The 24,244-nt window shown below is 39.1% G+C and overlaps 2 protein-coding genes across 4 annotated transcripts in view; one reads left to right on the forward strand and one right to left on the reverse strand.

Annotated features, from left to right (window-relative positions):
• The first annotated feature begins 17 nt into the window (after nucleotides 1–17).
• Nucleotides 18–24,121, forward strand: Dis3 (exosome complex exonuclease RRP44-like protein Dis3). The gene is made up of 16 exons (XM_019042272.2): nucleotides 18–182; nucleotides 772–942; nucleotides 2,211–2,368; nucleotides 3,312–3,517; nucleotides 4,018–4,247; nucleotides 4,708–4,840; nucleotides 5,644–5,780; nucleotides 6,482–6,619; nucleotides 7,113–7,259; nucleotides 10,774–11,011; nucleotides 11,759–12,017; nucleotides 12,973–13,216; nucleotides 13,666–13,886; nucleotides 14,390–14,558; nucleotides 21,293–21,451; nucleotides 22,880–24,121. Exons 1-16 carry the CDS (start codon nucleotides 129–131, stop codon nucleotides 23,186–23,188), a joined length of 2,973 nt encoding a protein of 990 aa, XP_018897817.2. The 5' UTR covers nucleotides 18–128; the 3' UTR covers nucleotides 23,189–24,121.
• The window catches only part of LOC109031122 (uncharacterized), a 34,459-nt gene continuing 17,480 nt past the window's right edge, over nucleotides 7,266–24,244 (reverse strand). Inside the window, exons 1-4 of one of the 3 annotated variants that reach the window (XM_019042501.2) lie at nucleotides 9,748–10,149; nucleotides 8,980–9,143; nucleotides 8,198–8,316; nucleotides 7,266–7,940 (exon numbers count right to left, since the gene is read on the reverse strand). In XM_019042501.2, the coding sequence (XP_018898046.2) occupies nucleotides 7,404–7,940; nucleotides 8,198–8,316; nucleotides 8,980–9,143; nucleotides 9,748–9,962 (1,035 nt within the window). In that variant the 5' untranslated portion in view covers nucleotides 9,963–10,149 and the 3' untranslated portion in view covers nucleotides 7,266–7,403. The other 2 variants (XM_072297529.1, XM_072297528.1) reach the window with 2 other exon arrangements.

The raw sequence follows: 24,244 nt of genomic DNA on the forward strand, positions 1-24,244 counted from the left end.
GAAACACGCGACCTAACCTCAAATATGAAAAGTAAACACCGCACTTTTGATAATATACAAGCACGAGCCGAGCCAGTACGAGCACATGGAAATGGTGATAGCCAGGCATTAATTAGACTTTTTTCAACATGCTAACTTCCAAAACATTTCTGCGCAAAACCAAGAAAGGGAATATCCTGAAGGTATGTGGACCAATGTTAATTCTATTTTAGAACTAAGACATTGCGAGTAATTTTGCATCATAACGATACACTGCCTTGTAACACCTAAGTACATAACAGCGAAGGCAGTTGATGTCTTTTTCATAGCCGTTAAAGAAGTAGTTACTTTTTATTCCTAAAGATAGTCTCCAATTACTTATGTTCATTGAATTTTAAAGAACCCTCAATGAACATCAATTGAGTCACCGTGATCAACCTCTGTATCGAAAGCGACGTTTCCTTTCCAAGAAGAATACAGCCTTCATTTTTGTGAATTTTACTATTTTTTTATCAAGAATGATTCTTTAAGCCCATGGACAGGAGGCATTGTTGCATCATTTTGCTGAAAAGTCACAATCTGTGAAGATTTGTACATAATTAACGTCATATATCGTACGCCAGTTCGTCCATGCTAAGAACTGAGGGCGAATCATCTGAAGGCACACTGAAACAATACTGATTTCTATTGTAAGAAAGAGCAAGATCTTGAAGTAATTGAAATGCAGGGAATAGTCAGATTTTCAGACCTTATGTTATTAAATTCTTGAGCCTCTTCAACTTAATGTTGCAGATCGTCAGAGAGCACTATCTACGTGAAGATATATGGTGTGGCTCCAAAGTCTGTTCGGAATGCTGTGCAAAAACAGACGATCAAGTTTTAGATGAAAATCCAACCATTGCTTGTACTAAGCACAATTATGGTCACTATCTAGTTTTGGACACAAATGTGGTTCTAGATCAGGTATGTCTTTTCGTTTCTAAATTATTGCTAATGCCAGTATTCTTTTCACCCCCTCTAACAGACAAAATATTACTGTCGCATTATTTTACATGCAATAGATGGCGCTTTGACAATTTTTCTAAGTTTTGACTGGTTTTTTTCAAAAACAAATGATACCAAATTTACTTCTGGACAAATAATGAAAGTAAAAACACAGAAAATGTGACTCAAGCACCGCAAGTAACAGGATGGTACAATAGTGCTGAGTCCACACTATTCTGGAGGAAAATTGAAGTCAGAAAATAAAAAAATTAGAATTTGAGTTACTGAATAAACTTCACCGAGTTTCAGTGCAAGACAAATGCAAGGGTGTGTTTAGCTTAGGGCAATGCATTGGAACACTAAGTTGCTGAGCTTTATTTCTACCGAAGTGACCATCCATGGAAAAGAAATTAATGAAGGCAAAATATCGATGATCAAAGTCAAAAACTGTGTATCTTAGATTACGACGCTGTATAAATCTCAACCTATGCTTCTTTCTTCAAAAGAAAGCAAAACAACTTTCGAATTAAATTTTCTGAGAATTTTTCTTCACTCATTCTATAGAAAATAACACAAAATGACAAAAAAACATTTTGATTAGTTTTCCTCAAAGAAAAAGGAACATAATCAGAGACTTTTAAATGTTACAATGGGTCAGTCATGCTAGTAACAGAACAGATTGTATGTCAGTAAAAATGGTATTATGTGTCCAATTGCTAGGATTGCTAGGATGCTCTCAATAATATTGGAGGTATCGCCCTTTAAAACTCTTTAAGAAAATCTCTTTTTTCTCAAGCATCTCTCTGGTAATCAAACTTTGAAAAAAAAATGATAACCAAAAAACTCTAGAAAAATAAACTTATACTCAGGACTTGAAGTAGCAAGAAGTACATTCCTAATGCACCTACAGTGGGACATATCCAGAGATATTTTCGCTTTATTTATAGGTAGCGACTGGTATAAAAGTGCCTAAACAATCTATTTGCAAACTACATTCTCTCCTAATTGTTTCACCCAGGAAGCTTCTTGTGCCAGAGAGATTTTTAAAATATTGTCCTAGGAAGTAATGAATGTAACTTATTTTGTAGGACTATCTTTGCAGCTTTCTCGTGCCAGTCATTTTATTTGATATTCAGAATCATTATAAGGTGCTCAGTCTACCTCAAGTCAGATTGAAGTTAGATTGTGTTGGTATCCATTGCTCTCAAATCCTTTTATTGCACTTACCCTTTTATAATTTTCTGCAGATCGATGTTCTGGAAGAAGATGTCCTGAAAAATGTCATTATCCTACAAACTGTTATTGATGAAGTGAAACACCGTAGCTCAACCATTTACAAACGCTTGAAAGATGTTATAGGTGATGGCAGGCGTAAATTTTATGTCTTTGTCAATGAACATCATCAGTAAGTTTTATCTCTCTTTTTGATTCTGTCGGTTTTGGAAATCATCAGTGAATTTTTTAATCGCTAAAATTTCAATAAAGCCAAATTGTGTTCAAGTTTTTAATCAAAATATTGAATGATGATTTATATTTTTATTAAAGAGTTTTAAGGAGTCAGTATATTTTGTTCAGTTTTGCGTGCATAGTTATACTATTAATGTGTAATAATTGAAGAATAAATATTCATGTTTTCCAAGGAATATAGGAGGTAAATACTTTATTGAAATATTGAGGAAAATAAGTTTGACAATCACATCAGGGCTTATGGGTCATGGACATGTAAACGTGCAGTGCTAAAAACTGAGGTTCTGATATCAATTTTTTTTTTTTTTTAAAAAAAAAAAAAAAAAGTTTATTTCGAATGAATTTAAAATCACTTACTTATCGCTCAATTTTTTTCTTTCAAAATGTCACTTGTCCTCTTTTTTCATCCGAGGCCTCAGCTGTTTTATGAAATTACAGCACTTCATTAATGCATCATGGCTTTGAGTTTACCCTCCCCCTCCCTCTCTAGTCACTTCACCTGTACATGTTTTCCCATGAATTTTTCAGTTTCCATTCCTTTGTAACCAATCAAGTTTTCTCATTAAGAAAATAAATTTTTTATTAATTTTCATTTAAGTTTGACAGCAGACAGTGCTTGTACTGTAAAATGCTTTCAAGTCAAAGTAATAACAATTTTGCGTTTGCCTCAGTTACTTTAGTAACTTCACTATGGTGAGAGTTGAATTTATTTCTTCTTATCTCTGTAAATTGCCCAATTTTTATTCTCAATGGTCGAGCCAATAAGTTAAACTATAAGGTGGTGATTTTTCTCAAAAAAAGCAATACCCTCATTGAGATGGAACCTGAGCTCTTGCGACATTGACTCTTAATGTACATTGAACCTCATGCCTGTGTTTCAGGGACACTTATATCGAAAGAGAACAGGGAGAAAGTATCAACGACAGAAATGATCGAGCCATTCGAACGGCAGCTCTTTGGTATCAAAAACATCTCAAGGCTTTTCCTACCCAAAAAGACAAAAGAAAAGGCATAAAAGTGATCTTGCTAACCGATGACCGGAAGAATAGAGAAGAGGCCATTAAAAGTGGTCTCATTGCATCTTCTGGTGAGGATTTTTAGCGCTGAGCATAGGATACTATTTATATATTTTGGTTGCCATCAGTTTGTTTTGCCTTATTTTCCAAAGGTCACACTCGTTTAAGGTAAAATAAGCTATAAGCAGTAACACTCAGTGGAGGGTGCGTTGGAAACTCCCACACCATTTTGGGAACTAACAACAAAAACAGAGTAGGAGCATTGTTTTTTACGTTCCCCCACAATTGCAAGCCATGGCTAATAACATGAAAATGAAAGTTCAAAGTATTTGGAAGACTAACTCTCTTTTCGCAGATTGCCAGAAACTAATTTCTAAGTGGTGGAAAAGCACAAGATGGGTATTTCAAGGTTTGTTAAACCAGTAAATAATTACAGCCCCAAATACAGTGAAATCCATGAAAAAGACCTGTAGACTTTTTACACAGAGAGTAATATATTTTTGCTCAAATTTTGTTTTCAGCGCTGCAAACTTTTAATATGTATGGCTTTTTTTGGTTTTGTTCTATCTAGTTGAAGATTATGTGGAACAATTGACAGACGCTAAAGGTATCGGTGATAAGTTATCGAAGCGCAACTTTACATCAGACATATCTGAAAAAGATGCAACTTATCCATCCCATCTCACTCCAGCGCAAATTCATGATGGCATCAAAAATGGACAACTTATCCAAGGCTCTTTCCAAGCGTCTAGAGAGAACTACCTTGAAGGGCAGGTGAACACAGAAAAATTTGAGAAACCGGTAAGTGTCATTGCAATGTCTACTCAAATGGAAAAACAGTTAGTCAAAAAGATCAAATGGATTCCATGCTTAGGTCTGAAATTTTGAGATGATCATTCCAAATTTTGCAATTCAAAATCCATTTAAGTTCTCACCAGTAAGAAGTTTGTATTAAGTCAGAAATCAACTTGTGCGTCTTTGGAAGAAAGATACCTAGATAGCCAACACTGATTCTCTCTTGCTTTGTTTAAATAAAAAAGAAACATTTCTAGTGATCCCTGCTGTCTGGATCATATTTACATGATTCTGTCTGCTGTTGGAAAAAAGTTAGGCCATTGCATCTCTAACCCATGCTGAGTAAAACATGCAGATGCTCTTGCAGAAAGTGCTTAGAGAGATTACTGTTGTTGACATAAGTTACTGTTTTAGTTGTGATTTAGGGCTTTGAATTGAATCTGAAGATCGTTCCTCCTTTTCTCAGATTTTAGTTCAAGGACGAGCTGGTTTAAATAGAGCTATCGATGGTGATACAGTTGCCGTAGAATTGCTACCGGAAGCAGAATGGACAGCTCCTTCTGACATTGTACTTCAGGATGATGAAACGGCTGATCCTGGTACGTGGAAAGTTTTAATTATTTAAATAGTATTATATTGAATTGAATGCCAACCAAAACTGTCATGCTAGAAAAAACGCTGTATGAACCTTCAGGCAGTGCCAAACTTCCCTTGAAAAATCACGAATTTTCAGCTAAATTTGTGAGTGTTTTTCTTTCAAATTTTCAGAGAATTTTGTTCACAACCTAAAGTGTCTGAAAATTTCAATGAAAAATGTTCATAACTTTATTAAAAAGTAAGTATTTTCTTGGAATAAAGTTGACAGAGTTCGAATGCCTGTACGCAATGTTCAAAACTCATAGATGCCAACGCGCCAAATGCGCCTAAGAAATTGGTCAAGGGGCCTATAAAATGAAGGCTCTGCGCCAATGTGGCCCCTAGAAATCCCTCCCCCCCCCCAAAAAAAATCCTCATTTTTCTGTTTTGTGATTTTTCAAAATATCACCCAATTACTGTTACTAGTTCTGTAACTAAAATATCTTGCGTCTACCTTTTCACTAAATGCGCCGTGATATGTAGGCAAAAAGTCAACCTGGCCCCTATAAATCGAGTTTGATGCTCCACATGGCTCCTGAAACTCAAAGGTGAGTTTTGAATGCTGCTTGTACGACTTTTTTCCATAGCCCAGCAGCCTAGTAAACAGTTTACAAATTGTTTGTGTAGAACCTGCTCTACGCTTTTCGGCTGTGTAGAAACAAGAATTAGCGTGTTGAAGGACTCAATCATTGAAATATTAACAAGGGAATCCTGAAGGTAGAACAAGGAGTCTTTACGGTGATTAATCTTTGCTGTGTCATTACAGAGGAGCTGAACGAAAAGGAAAACCTCATCAAAGAAGTCAAAGTTGTGGAAAAGCGGCCTACCGGTAAAATAGTCGGTATTGTCAGGCGTAAATGGAGACAATATTGTGGCATTTTACAAGCAAACCCAATGGTTGGGGTAGGTATATTTTTTCTATTGATGCTCTTTCTCTCACCACCAATAGATTAGACCTGATCACTCATAAAAGTAGGTAATTTTTTAGACTATTAGAATTACGTTAGGCTCTATGATTTGTGGAGTGCTTTTCTCTGGTTATCTTCAGTTTGATTATTCACAGTTTTTTAGAGATATTTTGAGGGTTAAGATGAATGAAAAACAGGAATACTGGTTGTAGATATAGAGAATTTTCTCAAAATTTCTCGAATTTTTTCATGATGTAAAATGTTTTATTTGTTAATTGTCTTTATCTGAATAAGCAAAGATTCAAGATTAAAAGAACCTAGAAAGTCAGAGAATATACGGCGACCTGGAAAAGTTAAGGAATTCATGGGAAAGATCAGGGAATTTTGCAAGTAGCGCGTTGGCTCAAGAGCTTCAGCTAGTGCCATTTGAGAGAGTGTAAACAACCATCAGAGTGCCTTTCTCTAAAAATTGAATATCTAGAAGTGGAGATTTTGGCTTTGGTTTAGTAAATGTCAGCATAATCTTAGGGAAAACAATCTAAATGGAGGTTTTGATCCGAGATCAGAAAAGTCAGGGAATTTGAGAATTTTGAAGTAAAGGCAAAGCAAAAATTTATTCCTCTGATTGATCAACAGTTGATTCTGCTACTGTACTCTTTCCTGCCACTAACCTAAAATTTTTTATTTTTTTTTCAGTCTGTTCGCAATATCTTTGTCCCAGCAGATCGCAAGATACCTAAGATCAGAATTGAAACACGACAGTATGAGCTTCTTGTATCTCAGAGAATCATTGTAGCTATTGACTCCTGGCCTAGAACTTCTAGATATCCATTAGTATGTTTTACTTGTAATATTTTTAACGATACTTATCAACAAATTTTTGGTCAAGAAAGTCTTATATTAACCAATTAGTATTTTCTAAAATCATCAAATAAAGAGTAAGATGGAGCCATTGTATTAAAAAAGCTCACTAGATTATGCATTGTGTATATGGATTTTACCCAGCCAGGGGTGTTCTTAAAATGTGAAAAACCTGGAAAAGGCAAGACATTTTGCTACGAAACCTTGAATTTTTCTCTTCCAGCCGATATATCATACGTTTTTGATTTCAAGAGAATTTGCAGTGAAAATTTTTCAAGAAAAAAATTTGCTCTATCTATCATAGTTTTTGAAGCACAAAATAAGTAAACATACTTTTGAGTAGATGTACCTTCGTATTGAAAATTTTAGGTCTCATGCGTGCTCAAGAAAATTTTAATAAAGTAAACTAATAAGTAGAAACTTTACTCATACTTACTGAACTTAACGTGTCTATTGGGGTTTTCAGGGTCATTTTGTCCGAGCACTTGGTAAAATTGGTGACAAAGAAACAGAAAACGAGGTTTTACTCTTGGAACATGATGTTCCGCACAGCAAATTTTCTGATCTCGTCCTCAGTTTCCTTCCAAAAATGCCTTGGATCATTACACCTGAGGTAAGTTTAGTTTTCAAAATGCCTTCACTCCCTATTCTTCTTTTCTTTTAAAATGTACCTTGTTTGCTTTGCTCATTAATTATAACTAAAAATTGGTTCACTCATGCAAAATAGGAAACAAAGTATTGTGTACTCGTAGAATCTTCAAAGAAAATTCAGGTCATAATTTATGTAGTCGAACCCATTAGCACTTTCATTAAAATTGGCTGGCCCCTCAGTGACTTCTGCGTATTGTCCATCATTTTCCTCCTTCAAGTTATTGAAGAGGGCATCAAGAACTGTCTGCATATTGTCATTAAGAACCATTTCATTTCGGTTGGTGCTACTGGCAATAGTATTTGCCAAACTATGTGACGATGCTGTGATACATGAAAGTTCAGACATACTGTAAACCATGCTGTTAGTCAGGCTCAGTGCTACTGGACCCATCGGCAGTGACGGTAGATTCAAAGGATTGTCCTCAATGGTCAGAAGCACATCGTTCGGATCTGGTTGCTTCCGTTTTTTACTTCGTAAAGGTCGGGAGAATTTGCGAGCCTCGGAGGTCAAACTTTTCACTGACTTATCGTGGAGTTTTGCATGAGGCGAGTGGAATTGGATTAAAGGAAGCGGAGTTTCGGGGGTTTCATTCAGCATTTTGTTGACAAGCCCTTTCAGATGTTCCAGAGCTGCACATTTCTCCTGTAGAATAAATGAGGAGATTAGGAGTAGGAAAAAGTAGAAATAAAGGAAGTAATTTATTGTCGGAAATTCAGGAAAAATAAGAAAAGTACCAAATTTTAAGATCTTTGCAAATCAAATCAATTAAAATGTGTGCGCATGGCTTTTTCACAGCATGTATGAACTTTCTGATCCAGTAGCGTCTATCTCAGCGTCTTTTTACCATTTCATTCGCCTCAAAGTGTTAAGCTTCAGTGTGTTGAAAAGCTCATTTTTACCTGCAAGTCTGTTGAAAACTTTCTCAGGCCCTCAACGTTCTTGCTTCTCTTCAATGTTTCCCAGACCTTGTAACAGTTTGCATCGCATCTTGAAATTTTATCTTCAATCTCACGAATCTCTGTAAAATGTATTTACATCAGTTAAGATTTTCTTAGTCATTTGGTATCTAATGGAATGAAAACTTCTTGAAATGTAAGGCTAGGCATTTTTTCTTAATCAGTGGACAACTAGACCGAGTTTAAAGCACAAGATACTTTCCTTGCAAAACACACCAACATGGTTCAGAGAGCAGGAAAGTCAGAACTTTTGTGAGTAGTGTGTAGGCTTGGCAGCCTCAGCTGGTGCTTTTGAGAGGGTGTGTTAAAGTTATAGTTTTACAATCTTGGGTCGTGCATAGCATAACAGAGCATCTGCGCCCTGCTGTTGCCTCCTTGTCATTGGCTGATACGTTATAGCCAATGTTTAAAATGGCTTTTAGGCCACTTTACTTTCTGTGTTCAAGAGTTCCAGGATTAGAGATTAGTTCAGAGTTCAAAAATTTAAAATGTCTCTTCTCGGACTTGTTCTATCCTACTCTTACTGAAAGTTTAAAATTGATTGACCCAGGCCTTATTGATAAATAAAGGTTAGGATGTACCTATTTTCTCAAAGCTTTTTGCTTTTTAGTGCATCGTGAAAACATAAGAACAGAAAGTCCAAAAAATCATAGTAAACTGAAGATAATTGAATTATAAACAATGGCCTTATCAAACTATCTCCAACTCCAAATACTCTTACTTACCTTCCTGTTTAAGCTTTTTCAGAATTCTCTGCGTGTTTCCCAAATCTTTTTTAACAAACATATGCTGGGTTTTTATTTTCTGAATGTTTCGAACTGTGTCTTGGGTTTCAATGAATAAAAATTCAAGGTTCCGCAAGTCATTGTTAAATCTTTGTTGAAGAGATCTGAAATAATAAAGAGATAGTTTTTGAGTGGTAGTAGACATTCTAAGAAAAATTTTGCTGTTAACACCAATTTCGAGTCAGTGGAACGAATCAACAAGCTGAGCTTCTCATTATTATACATTGAAGATGCAGAGAGTTCTTGGCCTTCCCGTTTTAAAAATCTCCTCCTCCCCAAAAATTTTCATGGTGATGGCCTTTTTACTCCCTCAAGGACTTGCACCCATGTTATACATGCACAATTTCACACAAACACAACTGCACCAAATTTTTAATTAAAGATATATTGAAAGTTCACTAGACGGAAAAAGATAAGAATAGCTATTCAAATTTTAGTAATTTGAAAAGTAAGAAGTTGAAGAGTTGCTGTGTCAGTTAGCTTTGTCAGGGGCCAAAAAAAAATTTGTATTCTTCCCTTATTAGCATATCACAATTAATATCCTAAGGAAGTATAAGTTGAGGTAGTACATCATCTTGGCAAGACTGGTTGGTATAAACAGGACCAGGACCTATTTCGGCTCTTCATTTTAAAGGTGCCCCAATTGTTGCATCCTTTCTCATGATTTTCGCACAGCTTTTGTAAATAGAAGAGAAAATTTTTGCTCACAGAGGATATCCTGAAATCTTTTTCCGGAATCGTTGAGCTCTCAAAACAAATTTTTCAAGATGGTCACAAAATGTTTGAATATCAAGACTTGAAATTTTGTGCTTAGCATGATTTTCCTTTAGGTCACGATTTGTTTTCGTTTCAAACTCTGAGTCTGACACTGCTGCTTTATTTTCTATGTCAACTTCCATTTTGTCATTCAATGGCTGAGCCATTTTGAAAATGTAGGCAGAAATGTATGATTGATTATTTTTTTTTCAAATGCAGGAAATTCTACTGAATTTATAAAATAATTAGACTGCTAATTTGGTTTCAGGTCAAGCCTTTTATCACTTAAAATTTGAAATGGATCGTTCCAAGTTCAAAACAAGAATTTAACCTCTTCTTTCTTATCAGCTGATCCAAATTTTTTTTCTTCTTTATTCAAGTTTAGGGATTTAGTTCAAAAAACGAATAGCTTTGGCTTTACAAAGTGTTTCTCTAAAATATAGCAACCATACTGTCGATCATTCCTTGAGAGATCTGCTTTCTATTGCAATTAGATTTTGTTTTTTTAAAGTATGCGATGACTTCTGTCGACCAGAGACAGAAAATAAAAATTACAGCTAATGTTGTATAATCTCAAGCAAAAATTCATGCTAGCAATGCAGTCCAAAATTGTGGCAAAAAAGCTTTTTTACTGATTTTGGATGTATGCTGTCAAAATTCAATTTTTTTTTTTTTTTTTTTTTTTTTTTTTTTTTTTTTTTTTTTTTCAGTCTGTTTTCCAGGAAAGTTCATCACCATGAATATTTTTGGAAAGATAGGGATTTTCGGAGTGGGAAGGCCAAAAGAGAAGGCTAGGAACTCTTGGTCCCTGCCTGGGCCATTGAAGGGCTTCGAAAACAATTAAATAAGGTGATCTTCTACAAAGAAGTCTAAAGATTTCAACATATCAAGTGAAGACGTCATTCTTAGCTTCTGTGGTATCTTTTCGTCTGTGATCACCTTTTTTGATAGATTTTAATTTTGTGTCTTATTCTGCAGGATCTCAAACAAAGAGTAGATTTAAGAGGGATCGACATCTGCTCTGTAGACCCACCCGGTTGCACTGATATTGATGATGCTTTGCATTGTCGACCTCTCGAAAATGGAAATTATGAAGTTGGCGTTCACATTGCGGATGTATCTCATTTTATCAGACCAGGAACTGCGCTGGACAATGAGGCAGCATCAAGAGCCACGACCGTTTATCTTGTCGACAAAAGAATAGACATGGTCCCTGGTTAGTCTCAAATTGATTTTATGGAGGATTTCAGAAAATGTCACTTTTCCAAAATTTTGCAGGATCCTGCGGGAACTTTCCCAAATTTTGCAACCTCATGATTTTAACAATTGACAGGAAAACAATAAAATGCCACAGAATAAAAAAAATAATTAAAATTTAAAGTGAAAGGGTGTGACTTTTCAAATTTTCCTTGTCTCTCTGATTTTTATCTACCATTCTGCATATTTTTAGTTCCAGTTAAACGATCAATCTAAGCCATAATTTTATCTTCAGACAACAGTATGTAACAGAAAGAAGTTAGTGAAGTTAGTTCTAAGATACTTGCCCTCATCAAGTATATAAACCAGGTCAATCATTTCTAGTCTTATATCAAAATAAATATAAATGAAAACTGAAATAGTAGAAAAAAGCCTTGCTGGCATCTACTGTCTCAATCTAGTATCACATGAAGACGAGCTTTTGTTCAACTATCAATTCAGGCCATCTACAAGTCTAGATCCTGAGGAAATGAATTATTGATTAGCATGCAAGCAGAATTCATCGAGTGGCCTTTTCAATTTGATCCTCTGATTCGATAGTGTGACAAGAGCTTGAGATGTTAGTTGAGAATGAGAGTTGTGCCTGGTAATCATTGCTTCATGGCTGTTTGCAATTCAACCTTATTTCACTCATCATTTCAATTTTTTTTCTAGCGCCTTTGTCAGTTTCAGTGTTCTGATAAAAAAAATTTTCCTTTAATTACAGAATTACTGAGTTCAAACCTCTGTTCACTTCGCGGAAATGAAGAACGATTTGCATTTTCGTGCGTTTGGGAAATAACAAAAGATGCCAAAATCATTCATACTAAATTCCACAAAAGTGTCATCTGTTCTAAAGCTGCAATGACTTATGAAGAAGCTCAAAATATCATTGATGACAAATCTCAGAACCATTCAATTGCTGTCTCTTTACGAGGTCTGAACAGTTTAGCAAAAATATTGAAACGCAGGAGAATAGAAAATGGGTGAGTGTTTTTTTTTTTTTTTTTTTTTATTTGTGTGTGTGTTCTTAGATTAGAGGTGAGGTTTGTATTCATGTGTGAAACCTTTGCCCTCCTCGCCTTGGTTATCCCTTATTTGTAAAATTTATGAATCTATGTTAGGCTCATTGGTCCATTGTCTTTTTAACAGATGCAAAAAGATTGTAGACTCAAAAATTGCACAAAGTGTTCATTTGAGATATGTATGTGGTTGTTACACGTCATTGAACTCTTTATGTGAAGCACAGTACAATGCTTTGGATTTGAAGGCCAAAAAAGTTATTTCTCAACAGCATTTTTAAATCACATCACAAAAAGAGTGCTCAAAAGTACTAACAATGAGGTTTTTTGCAGTGTATGAGAAGATCATTAGTTTATAAGAATCCTACGAAAATTGATTGAGAGAAGATCATTAGTTTATAAGAATCCTACGAAAACTGATTGAGAAAGCACCTAATTCTGGCACTGTAACAAACAAAAAGAATAATTTTTCCTAATATTTTGCCCCTCTTCTTTTATTAACACTGTGTGAAGAAGACAAAAGCAAATTTAAAACCCCAAGTTTAAAAGGAGGTTTTTTCAAGGTTACTTTTGTTCTTTCCTGCCGAGGATGCAATAAATCATCAGCCTCTTTATTTTTCTAATGGCCCTTACATACCATTGAAAAAGCCTTCTCTTGCCGTTTTTCGAAGTGATGATCTCGCATTTACTTTTATTTTTATTTTACTCTTTACCAACAAACGTCCACTTTTTGCAAAAGATATGCCACTCTCCATATGACGCAAGCTAATTCTCCAATTTACAAGACCTCTTTGTGCGCACAATCATCTAACACAATCAAAGGCAACCAACTGGTCACGCGGACAAGATTTTTAGCACTCCTATTCCTGCTTCCAAAATTGTTGTGAACTGATGGCTAGTCATGTTTTTTCTTTTGCAGAGCGCTAGTGCTTGCTTCACCAGAAATTAGATTTCAAGTTGACAGTGAAACACATGATCCCATCGATGTCGAGGCAAAGAAAATGCGGGAAACGAACTCAATGGTTGAGGAGTTTATGTTATTAGCAAATATTTCCGTTGCTGAAAAGATACTTCAAGAATTTCCGGAATGTGCTTTACTACGTCGACATCCTGTTCCACCTCTACCCAACTTTGACCCGTTGATTAAAGCAGGGAGAAACCAGGTATGAATCCTTTCCTTGTAATTAGAATTTAACTTGATTGCAGTAATGGTCACATGTAGTTGGTGATGATGTCCTCTGTCAGGCCGTGCCGATCACATGTGGCCATTGGTGAAAAAAACACACTGGAAGTGCTGCTTGTCCTAAATCAGTGAACTTTTGCTTTCTGCTGTAACCGGAGCAGCCTGACGTATAAAACATACAGCTTATATTTCTTCACCAGGAAGAACTAACCATCAAGACATAGTAGTAGCAAATGTGTTCCGGATTTTGTTCCTGCATTTTTTTTTATTTAACTAATGCAAAGTGTTTTTCATCAAAATTCTTTTTCTTTGTTTGTCTCATAATTTTTTTTTTTTTTTATAATTTTAGTCTTGTACTTAGGTACCTTAAGTAATATTTTTTGTTTTTCATCAGTCGTTTCACATCATTTTTACAATATATTTCCTTAGGGCTTTGAAATTGATGTTTCATCTGGGAAAGCCCTTGCTGACAGTTTGGATCGTGCCCATAAAAGTGACAATCCTTATTTCAATACCATGTTGCGTATACTAGCCACTCGATGTATGATGCAAGCCGTCTATTTTGCCAGTGGCATGCTCCAACAAGAGGAGTTTTTCCATTATGGTCTAGCTGCACCAATCTACACACATTTCACCTCTCCCATTCGTCGGTAAGCTATATTTCTGTCAAAGAAGAAAAGTAAATAGATTGTGATCTGTATTTAGCTGTGAATTTTTTCCTCTTTTTAACTTGAGGCATATTAGGAACAGAAGTGCTCAGGCTCGTATTTTTCTGGGTGTAGAAGTGAGAATTCCTGGCGTCAAGAATGCTTGATTGCTTTTTATAGTCCCTGCCAAATAAGTTCATGTACCTCTGGACTGCTACAGAAGACATCTGCTACATCTGATGTCACTTTCACTGAGGAAATTTTACCTTCTTACGCAATTCGCCCCATTAAACTTTTCTACTCCTGCATTAAAGTCTCTGCGTCAGCTGAAAAGAAACTCTCCTTCATTTTGTGGATACGCAATTTTACCTACTTAGGTGTAATACGTGTCTCATTCGCTCCATTCAACTTTTCTACTCCTGCGTTAAAGTTTCTTAGTCAGTCAAAAAAGAATTCAGTTTCATTTTGTGGATATGCAAGAACTAACAGGTTTTTTGTTGTTGTAGGTATGCAGATATAATTGTGCATAGACTTCTAGCAGCTTGTATAGGCGCTGACAAAACATATGGTGATTTGTTAAACAAGCAAAAAACCCAGGAATGCTGTCATAACCTTAACTATCGCAACAGAATGGCGCAGTATGCTGGCAGAGCCTCTGTTGCTCTTCATACACATGTAAGTCATTCTTAAGTCAAATAGGCTTGAATTTTTATCTGTAATAATGTATTTTTCTTCACATTTACCATTGCCTTTCTTTTCCATTTCAGAGTTCAAGCATTAATTGTTATGTAGCTTTAAGTAATTACAGTAGAACTCCAATGGTACACACTATTTTGAACCAAAGAAGGCAATAGAGATAGCCAGAGACATTTGGAGTTCTAAAATAATAAAATGTTTCCTGGATTTGTAAAATCCAGGACTTAATTTAAAAGAATAAAAGGAGAAGAAAACATCTTTAAATTTGATATTAGTTTAAGCGAAAATCGTTTGTCTAATTAATCAGGGTGTCTACCAGTCGGTAAAGTCCGCAAAAATACGCATTTTTTAAGATCGGTCCATAAGTACCTTAAAAGTACGTAAATCTCGCGGAAGGTCCGTAATTTTTCGAATTTTGCAATGGGCCTTCAGTTTCGATTGCCTGATAGTTATGCAACCCTCTGTGCGTTGTCCGTCAGACGTATTTATGCAATGTCAGCCAGTAAGAGCACAGTTGTTGTAAGGGAGCAGAATAAGGCATTTCCCCAGATTTGACTTAAACAGCCAAAAAGACCACGAGGAATAGCCCAAGTAAAGCGCGCAGCAGTGCCAAAATCAAAGAATTGCGATACGTATCGAAAAGGTACTTAAAAAGAACTTAATTTTTCCCCATGGCAAGGTACTTACATTTTTCCTTAAGTTCCTAAAAAGTAATGAAAAAATACTTATATTATTTTTGTGGACCTCAAGAGACATCCTGCAGTTTGGATTCCCGCTGCCTGTGGAATTTATGTCTATCGCCGAGATTCCGTAAGGAGCCGCAAGCTGTTATTACGGTACCCCCGAGTGTGGAATTTATGACTATCAACGACATTCCTGAGCTTGCGGCGGGGTCCCAGTTCGGATTCCTGCTGCCTGTGGAATTTATGTCTATAGCCGAGATTCCGTAAGGAGCCGCAAGGTGTTATTACGCTACCCCCGAGTGTGGAATTTATGTCTATCAACGACATTCCTGAGCTCGCGGCGGGATCCCAGTTCGGATTCCCGCTGCCTGTGGAATTCATATCTATAGCCGAGATACCGTAAGGAGCCGCAAGCTGCGATTACGCTACCCCCGAGTGTGGAATTTATGTCTATCAACGACATTCCTGAGCTCTTGGCGGGGTCCCAGTTCGGATTTCCGCTGCCTGTGGAATTTGTGTCTATGGCCGAGATTCCGTAAGGAGCCGCAAGCTGTTATTACGGTACCCCCGAGTGTGGAATTTATGTCTATCAACGACATTCCTGAGCTCGCGGCGGGGTGCCAGTTCGGATTCCCGCTGCCTGTGGAATTTATGTCTATAGCCGAGATTCCGTAAGGAGCCGCAAGCTGTTATTACGCTACCCCCGATTGTGGAATTTATGTCTATCAACGACATTCCGGAGCTCGCGGCGGGGTTCCAGTTCGGATTCCCGCTGCCTGTGGAATTTATGTCTATAGCCGAGATTCCGTAAGGAGCCGCAAGCTGTTATTACGCTACCTCTGAGTGTGGAATTTATGTCTATCAACGACATTCCTGAGCTCGTGGCGGGGTCCCAGTTCGGATTCCCGCTGCCTGTGGAATTTATGTCTATAGCCGAGATACCGTAAGGAGCCGCAAGCTGTTATTACGCTACCCCCGATTGTGGAATTTATGTCTATCAACGACATTCTGGAGCTCGCGGCGGGGTCCCAGTTCGGATTCCAGCTGCCTGTGGAATTTATGTCTATAGCCGAGATTCCGTAAGTAGCCGCAAGCTGTTATTACGCTACCACCGAGTGTGGAATTTATGTCTATCAACGACATTCCTGAGCTCGCAGCGTGGTCCCAGTTCGGATTCCCGCTGCCTGTGGAATTTATGTCTATAGCCGAGATTCCGTAAGGAGCCGCAAGCTGTTATTACGCTACCCCCCAGTGTGGAATTTATGTCTATCAACGACATTCCTGAGCTCGCGGCGGGGTCCCAGTTTGGATTCCCGCTGCCTGTGGAATTTATGTCTATAGCCGAGATTCCGTAAGGAGCCGCAAGCTGTTATTACGCTACCCTCGAGTGTGGAATTTATGTCTATCAACGACATTCCTGAGCTCGCGGCGGGGTGCCAGTTCGGAATCCCGCTGCCTGTGGAATTTATGTCGATAGCCGAGATTCCGTAAGGAGCCGCAAGCTGTTATTACGCTACCCCCGAGTGTGGAATTTATGTCTATCAACGACATTCCTGAGCTCGCGGCGGGGTCCCAGTTCGGATTTCCGCTGCCTGTGGAATTTGTGTCTATGGCCGAGATTCCGTAAGGAGCCGCAAGCTGTTATTACGCTCCCCCCGAGTGTGGAATTTATGTCTATCAACGACATTCCTGAGTTCGCGGCGGGGTCCCAGTTCGGATTCCCGCTGCCTGTGGAATTTATGTCTATAGCCGAGATACCGTAAGGAGCCGCAAGCTGTTATTACGCTACCCCCGATTGTGGAATTTATGTCTATCAACGACATTCTGGAGCTGGCGGCGGCGTCCCAGTTCGGATTCCAGCTGCCTGTGGAATTTATGTCTATAGCCGAGATTCCGTAAGTAGCCGCAAGCTGTTATTACGCTACCACCAAGTGTGGAATTTATGTCTATCAACGACATTCCTGAGCTCGCAGCGTGGTCCCAGTTCGGATTCCCGCTGCCTGTGGAATTTATGTCTATAGCCGAGATTCCGTAAGGAGCCGCAAGCTGTTATTACGCTACCCCCCAGTGTGGAATTTATGTCTATCAACGACATTCCTGAGCTCGCGGCGGGGTCCCAGTTTGGATTCCCGCTGCCTGTGGAATTTATGTCTATAGCCGAGATTCCGTAAGGAGCCGCAAGCTGTTATTACGCTACCCTCGAGTGTGGAATTTATGTCTATCAACGACATTCCTGAGCTCGCGGCGGGGTCCCATTCCGGATTCCTGCTGCCTGTGTAATTTATGTCTATAGCCGAGATTCCGTAAGTAGCCGCAAGCTGTTATTACGCTACCCCCAAGTGTGGAATTTATGTCTATCAACGACATTCCTGAGCTCGCAGCGTGGTCCCAGTTCGGATTCCCGCTGCCTGTGGAATTTATGTCTATAGGCGAGATTCCGTAACGAGCCGCAAGCTGTTATTACGGTACCCCCGAGTGTGGAAATTATGTCTATCAACGACATTCCTAAGCTTGCGGCGGGGTCCCAGTTTGGATTCCTGCTGCCTGTGGAATTTCTATCTATAGCCGAGATTCCGTAAGGAGCCGCAAGGTGTTATCACGCTACCCCCGAGTTTGGAATTTATGTCTATCAACGACATTCCTCAGCTCCCGGCGGGGTCCCAGTTCGGATTCCCGCTGCCTGTGGAATTTATGTCTATAGCCGAGATACCGTAAGGAGCCGCAAGCTGCGATTACGCTACCCCCGAGTGTGGAATTTATGTCTATCAACGACATTCCTGAGCTTGCGGCGGGGTCCCAGTTCGGATTCCTGCTGCCTGTGGAAATTTTGTCTATAGCCGAGATTCCGTAAGGAGCCGCAAGCTGTTATTACGCTACCCCTGAGTGTGGAATTTATGTCAATCAACGACATTCCTGAGCTTGCGGCGGGGTCCCAGTTCGGATTCCTGCTGCCTGTGGAATTTATGTCTATAGCCGAGATTCTGTAAGGAGCCGCAAGCTGTTATTACGCTACCCCCGAGTGTGGAATTTATGTCTATCAACGACATTCCTGAGCTCGCGGCGGGGTCCCAGTTCGGATTTCCGCTGCCTGTGGAATTTGTGTCTATGGCCGAGATTCCGTAAGGAGCCGCAAGCTGTTATTACGCTACCCCCGAGTGTGGAATTTATGTCTATCAACGACATTCCGGAGCTCGCGGCGGGGTGCCCGTTCGGAATCCCGCTGCCTGTGGAATTTATGTCGATAGCCGAGATTCCGTGAGGAGCCGCAAGCTGTTATTACGCTCCCCCCGAGTGTGGAATTTATGTCTATCAACGACATTCCTGAGCTCGCGGCGGGGTCCCAGTTCGGATTTCCGCTGCCTGTGGAATTTGTGACTATGGCCGAGGTTCCGTAAGTAGCCGCAAGCTGTTATTACGCTACCCCCCAGTGTGGAATTTATGTCTATCAACGACATTCCTGAGCTCGCAGTGTGGTCCCAGTTCGGATTCCCGCTGCCTGTGGAATTTATGTCTATAGCCGAGATACCGTAAGGAGCTGCAAGCTGTTATTACGCTACCCCCGATTGTGGAATTTATGTCTATCAACGACATTCCTAAGCTCGCGGCGGGGTGCCAGCTCGGAATCCCGCTGCCTGTGGAATTTATGTCGATAGCCGAGATTCCGTAAGGAGCCGCATGCTGTTATTACGCTCTCCCCGAGTGTGGAATTTATGTCTATCAACGACATTCCTGAGCTCGCGGCGGGGTCCCAGTTCGGATTCCCGCTGCCTGTGGAATTTATGTCTATAGCCGAGATTCCGTAAGGAGCCACAAGCTGTTATTACGCTACCCCCCAGGTGTGGAATTTATGTCTATCAACGACATTCCTGAGCTCCTGGTGGGGTCCCGGTTCGGATTCCCGCTGCCTGTGGAATTTATGTCTACAGCCGAGATTCCATGAGGAGCCGCAAGCTGTTATTACGGTACTCCCGAGTGTGGAATTTATGTCTATCAACGACATTCCTGAGCTCGTGGCGGGGTCCCAGTTCGGATTCCCGCTGCCTGTGGAGTTTATATCTATAGCCGAGATTCCGTAAGGAGCCGCAAGGTGTTATTACGCTATCCCTGAGTGTGGAATTTATGTCAATCAACGACATTCCTGAGCTCGCGGCGGGGTCCCATTCCGGATTCCCGCTGCCTGTGGAATTTATGTTTATAGCCGTGATTCCGTAAGGATTCGCAAGCTGTTATTACGCTACCCCCGAGTGTGGAATTTATGTCTATCGACGACATTCATGAGCTCGCGGCGGGGTCCCAGTTCGGATTCCCGCTGCCTTATGAATTTATGTCTATAGCCGAGATTCCGTAAGGAGCCGCAAGCTGTTATTACGCTACCCCCGAGTGTGGAATTTATGTCTATCAACGACATTCCTGAGCTCGCGGTGGGGTGCCAGTTCGGATTCCCGCTGCCTGTGGAATTTATGTCTATAGCCGAGATTCCGTAAGGAGCCGCAAGCTGTTATTACGCTACCCCCGAGTGTGGAATTTATGTCTATCAACGACATTCCTGAGCTCGTGGCGGGGTCCCAGTTCGGATTCCCGCTGCCTGTGGAGTTTATGTCTATAGCCGAGATTCCGTAAGGATTCGCAAGCTGTTATTACGCTACCCCCGAGTGTGGAATTTATGTTTATCAACGACATTCCTGAGCTCGCGGCGGGGTCCCAGTTTGGATTCCCGCTGCCTGTGGAATTTATGTCTATAGCCGAGATTCCGTAAGGAGCCGCAAGCTGTTATTACGCTACCCTCGAGTGTGGAATTTATGTCTATCAACGACATTCCTGAGCTCGCGGCGGGGTCCCAGTTCGGATTCCCGCTGCCTATGGAATTTATGTCAATAGCCGAGATTCCGTAAGGAGCCGCAAGCTGTTATTACGCTACCCCCGAGTGTGGAATTTATGTCTATCAACGACATTTCTGAGCTCGCGGCGGGGTGCCAGTTCGGATTCCCGCTGCCTGTGGAATTTATGTCTATAGCCGAGATTCTGTAAGGAGCCGCAAGCTGTTATTACGCTACCTCCGATTGTGGAATTAATGTCTATCAACGACATCCCTGAGCTCGCGGCGGGGTCCCAGTTCGGATTCCCGCTGCCTGTGGAATTTATGTCTATAGCCGAGATACCGTAAGGAGCCGCAAGCTGTTATTACGCTACCCCCGATTGTGGAATTTATGTCTATCAACGACATCCCTGAGCTCGCGGCGGGGTCCCAGTTCGGATTCCCGCTGCCTGTGGAATTTATGTCTATAGCCGAGATACCGTAAGGAGCCGCAAGCTGTTATTACGCTACCCCCGATTGTGGAATTTATGTCTATCAACGACATTCTGGAGCTCGCGGCGGGGTCCCAGTTCGGATTCCAGCTGCCTGTGGAATTTATGTCTATAGCCGAGATTCCGTAAGGTGCCGCATGGTGTTATTACGCTATCCCTGAGTGTGGAATTTATGTCTATCAACGACATTCCTGAGCTCGCGGCGGGGTCCCAGTTTGGATTCCCGCTGCCTGTGGAATTTATGTCTATAGCCGAGATTCCGTAAGGAGCCGCAAGCTGTTATTACGCTACCCTCGAGTGTGGAATTTATGTCTATCAACGACATTCCTGAGCTCGCGGCGGGGTCCCAGTTCGGATTCCCGCTGCCTATGGAATTTATGTCAATAGCCGAGATTCCGTAAGGAGCCGCAAGCTCATATTACGGTACCCCCGAGTGTGGAATTTATGTCTATCAACGACATTCCTTTGCTCGCGGCGCGGTCCCAGTTATTGTATGTATAGAAGGGGTGGAGGAGGGAATTGTTGCAGAGCAATAGTTATTTTAAACTCAATCTGGGTCATCGATAATGTATGACAATCATAAATTATAAACTATATTGTGATTAATGAATCTTTTTCTCAAGATCTAGTTCATGCTGCTCTTTTTTAATTCCAAGAATTGTCATCTTTAATGACTACTACTGAAAAAAATCTCTTACCAAGTGCATTTTTTTGACTTTTCAGCTTTTCTTCCGAAACAAAATCCAAGATGAAGAAGGTTATGTATTATTCGTTCGCAAGAATGCTCTTCAAATATTGATTCCAAAATATGGTTTGGAAGGTACTTTATATCTTGTTCCCGCCACTGGACAGCCTACCGCTAATTTTGTCTACAATGAAGAGGTAAGAACACTTTCAATTCAGCATAATATTCTCATAAATGTGGATTGGGGATCCAAATTTTATCATGAATACTATCTAATATTTATTCGATGTAATATTGCTGGCCTTAAAAGGGTGATGAGGGGACTTAAAGCTGCATTTTGAAACCCCGTTGAGACATTTTCTCAAAGAATCCTATGATTAAGACAATTTCTAGGAGACTGAATCAAGGAACATCCTAAAATTTTGTCCGTAATTTACTTAGCTACAAAGCTGGGCGGTACATATTCGAGTTGAGGATAGTATGCATTTTTTCAGACTATAGGACACAGATTAATTCACTTTTTTTAAGAACAATTAGATGACACTTGTTTTAAATTTGTTGAAAATCCCTTAACACTTAAGCCATCATAGGCACATCTTCAAGTAAGATTCACAAAATTAAACTTGATACATCATTCGTAAAGAAATAAAAACAAAAACACTAAAATGCAAGTATTGGGCAGTCGACTGATAAAAAAAAACTTGTGAAACATGCGAAACGAATGTGTGCATGTGTCTAGAAATTCTTACCAAATCCGGAATCTTACAATAGAGTAGGTTAATTGGTACATTTTCGGTCGCTCCTTTTCTTCCAGCCTTGAAAATCTGACATAATATTTTCTAGCGCACACTTTGTTTTTGCACAGGGGTTTACTCAAATGATTATAAACGTTCTATATTTTTTGCTTGCCTATCAGAGAAAATCAAGTTTTTGGCTGAACATTGTAGCCAAATCAGGGCTTACTATTATCTGCTCATTTTTTGTAAGGATAGATTTCTGATGGTTTTAAAGTAACATCGATTTGGGGCCATTTATCAAGGAAATGCTATTGAGGAAACACAATTTTTGAGTATCCAAAGGAACCTTAGCCCTCAGAGCAAAATTTTTAGAGAAGCGATTTCTGACAAGTGAGGAAGAGAAGTCAGATTTTGAAAATTTGAAAGAAAACTTCAAGGTCTCATAGTGGAAGTTCTGAGCAGTTTCATTTATTCCATATCATCAAAGGATGCAGTGTTACATGAAAATCTGGCCACTTTGTACTCTGAATACGGCAGACTAGAATTCTCAAACTTACATTTCTTTTACTATAGACTTCATACCATCAATAGTTACATTTGACTAGATATTCTCGGCAGTTATTTTTCTTCAAGTGTTTGTAGAACACTCCTCTGTACTCCTATATCGATTGGACTGCATTTTACAATGAGGAACTACAATTTTTGGCTCATACATAGACACCTATCTGTGTAAGGAAACTAATGGCACATACGTTGTCCCTAAAATGAGCCAGATATTATGGTTCCTAATTGCAAAATGTAATCATATTACTGAGTTTTAGTGGACTAAGGTCCCTTTTCCTGTTGACAGTCGCATTTTAATAAAAAAGAAAAATTTCTGATTTTTAGGATCAATCTCAAAGATGTGGGAACATCGTTTTTCATGCTTTCGATCCTGTCACTGTCCAGCTGAGCTTAGACAGAAGCAACGTTCAACATGAAAAATTAGTATTAAAAATGGTAAAACCATTCATCAAAGACTTCAGCGTTCCATCTGTTCAAGCAAATACTGGTGATGCTGTTGCCAGTGATGATAAAATGGATTTAGACGTACCCCAAACCTTGCCAGAAGTAGAGACTCCATCAAAACGCAAAGAGAGCGAGACGGAGACTGCCCAAAGTAAAAAGTCGAAAAAAAAGAAAAAGTCCAAGAATTAGTGTATTTCACTCGAAGGGATTCAAGGATAGCCCCTCTTAATCTTTGTCAAATTGTGTTAGATGGAACTGGGGTGATTTTCTCATTGAAGTGTAATTGCTTTTCTAAAAAAATCGGAAGGGTTTCATACACTTATGACAAATAATTTGCTGTAATATTATGTACCATAATCTGATATTTTCTCTCCCATCCAAGTCGCAGATTTCTTGCACTGCAGTAAATTCTCCGTTTCGACAAGGGCAAGTCACATTTTAGATTGAAAATTATAATCTATCTGTTTTTTATGCGTATGAAGGAAAGTATGTTTATGCCCAGCTTGTTTCTGTTTATGCCTTGTATATTTATGTACAGTTTACAAGGTTCATATTATCAAAGGGATGAAAGTTCAAATTACGAATCTCCTGCTTCAACAAAGCATTGATTTCTTTTAAACGCTGCACAGTGATATTTTTAAACTATCATTTATCTCTCCTAACTTTTACTCCCTTTCATAATCAGAAAAATGGGTAAGGGTCATAATACATAACAAAATGTAATATTACATATGGTCATAAAATACGCTCATAACTGGAATTATTAATGCGAAAAAGTCGTTTAATGTCGAGAATTCGCAGGGCAAGACTTTTCTCTTGAAAATAGGCCCTACTGTCTCAGGTCCAATAGTAAGTGTACCTATTTCTTGCATTCAAAATTTTATTAATCCAAATCACGTGAGATTTATTGGCAAGACCAGCATTTTATCACAAAAAAAAGTAGGAAAAAAAGATTGGAATAAAGAATCAAAATGAAGTAAGAAAACGGGTGTGGTAATTAAAAAGTTTAACTTTGTTTATATTTTATGCTATGATACTTTTGATATGAAATCAATTTTAAGATTGTTTTTTTCACTGTGTCAAAACATAAGAAGAAGAAAATAAAATATAAGCTGTAATTTAGTTAGTTGATGTTCTTATTTTTTTAGCTTCTTCTAGAAAATGGTTTTTATCCATTTATAAAAATCATAATTTGACTGCTTAAAAAGCTCAGAAACTTTAGAGTTCCACACAATACAATAAGAA

The sequence above is a fragment of the Bemisia tabaci genome, chromosome 2 (genome assembly GCF_918797505.1).
Source record: "Bemisia tabaci chromosome 2, PGI_BMITA_v3".
Taxonomy (NCBI): domain Eukaryota; kingdom Metazoa; phylum Arthropoda; class Insecta; order Hemiptera; family Aleyrodidae; genus Bemisia; species Bemisia tabaci.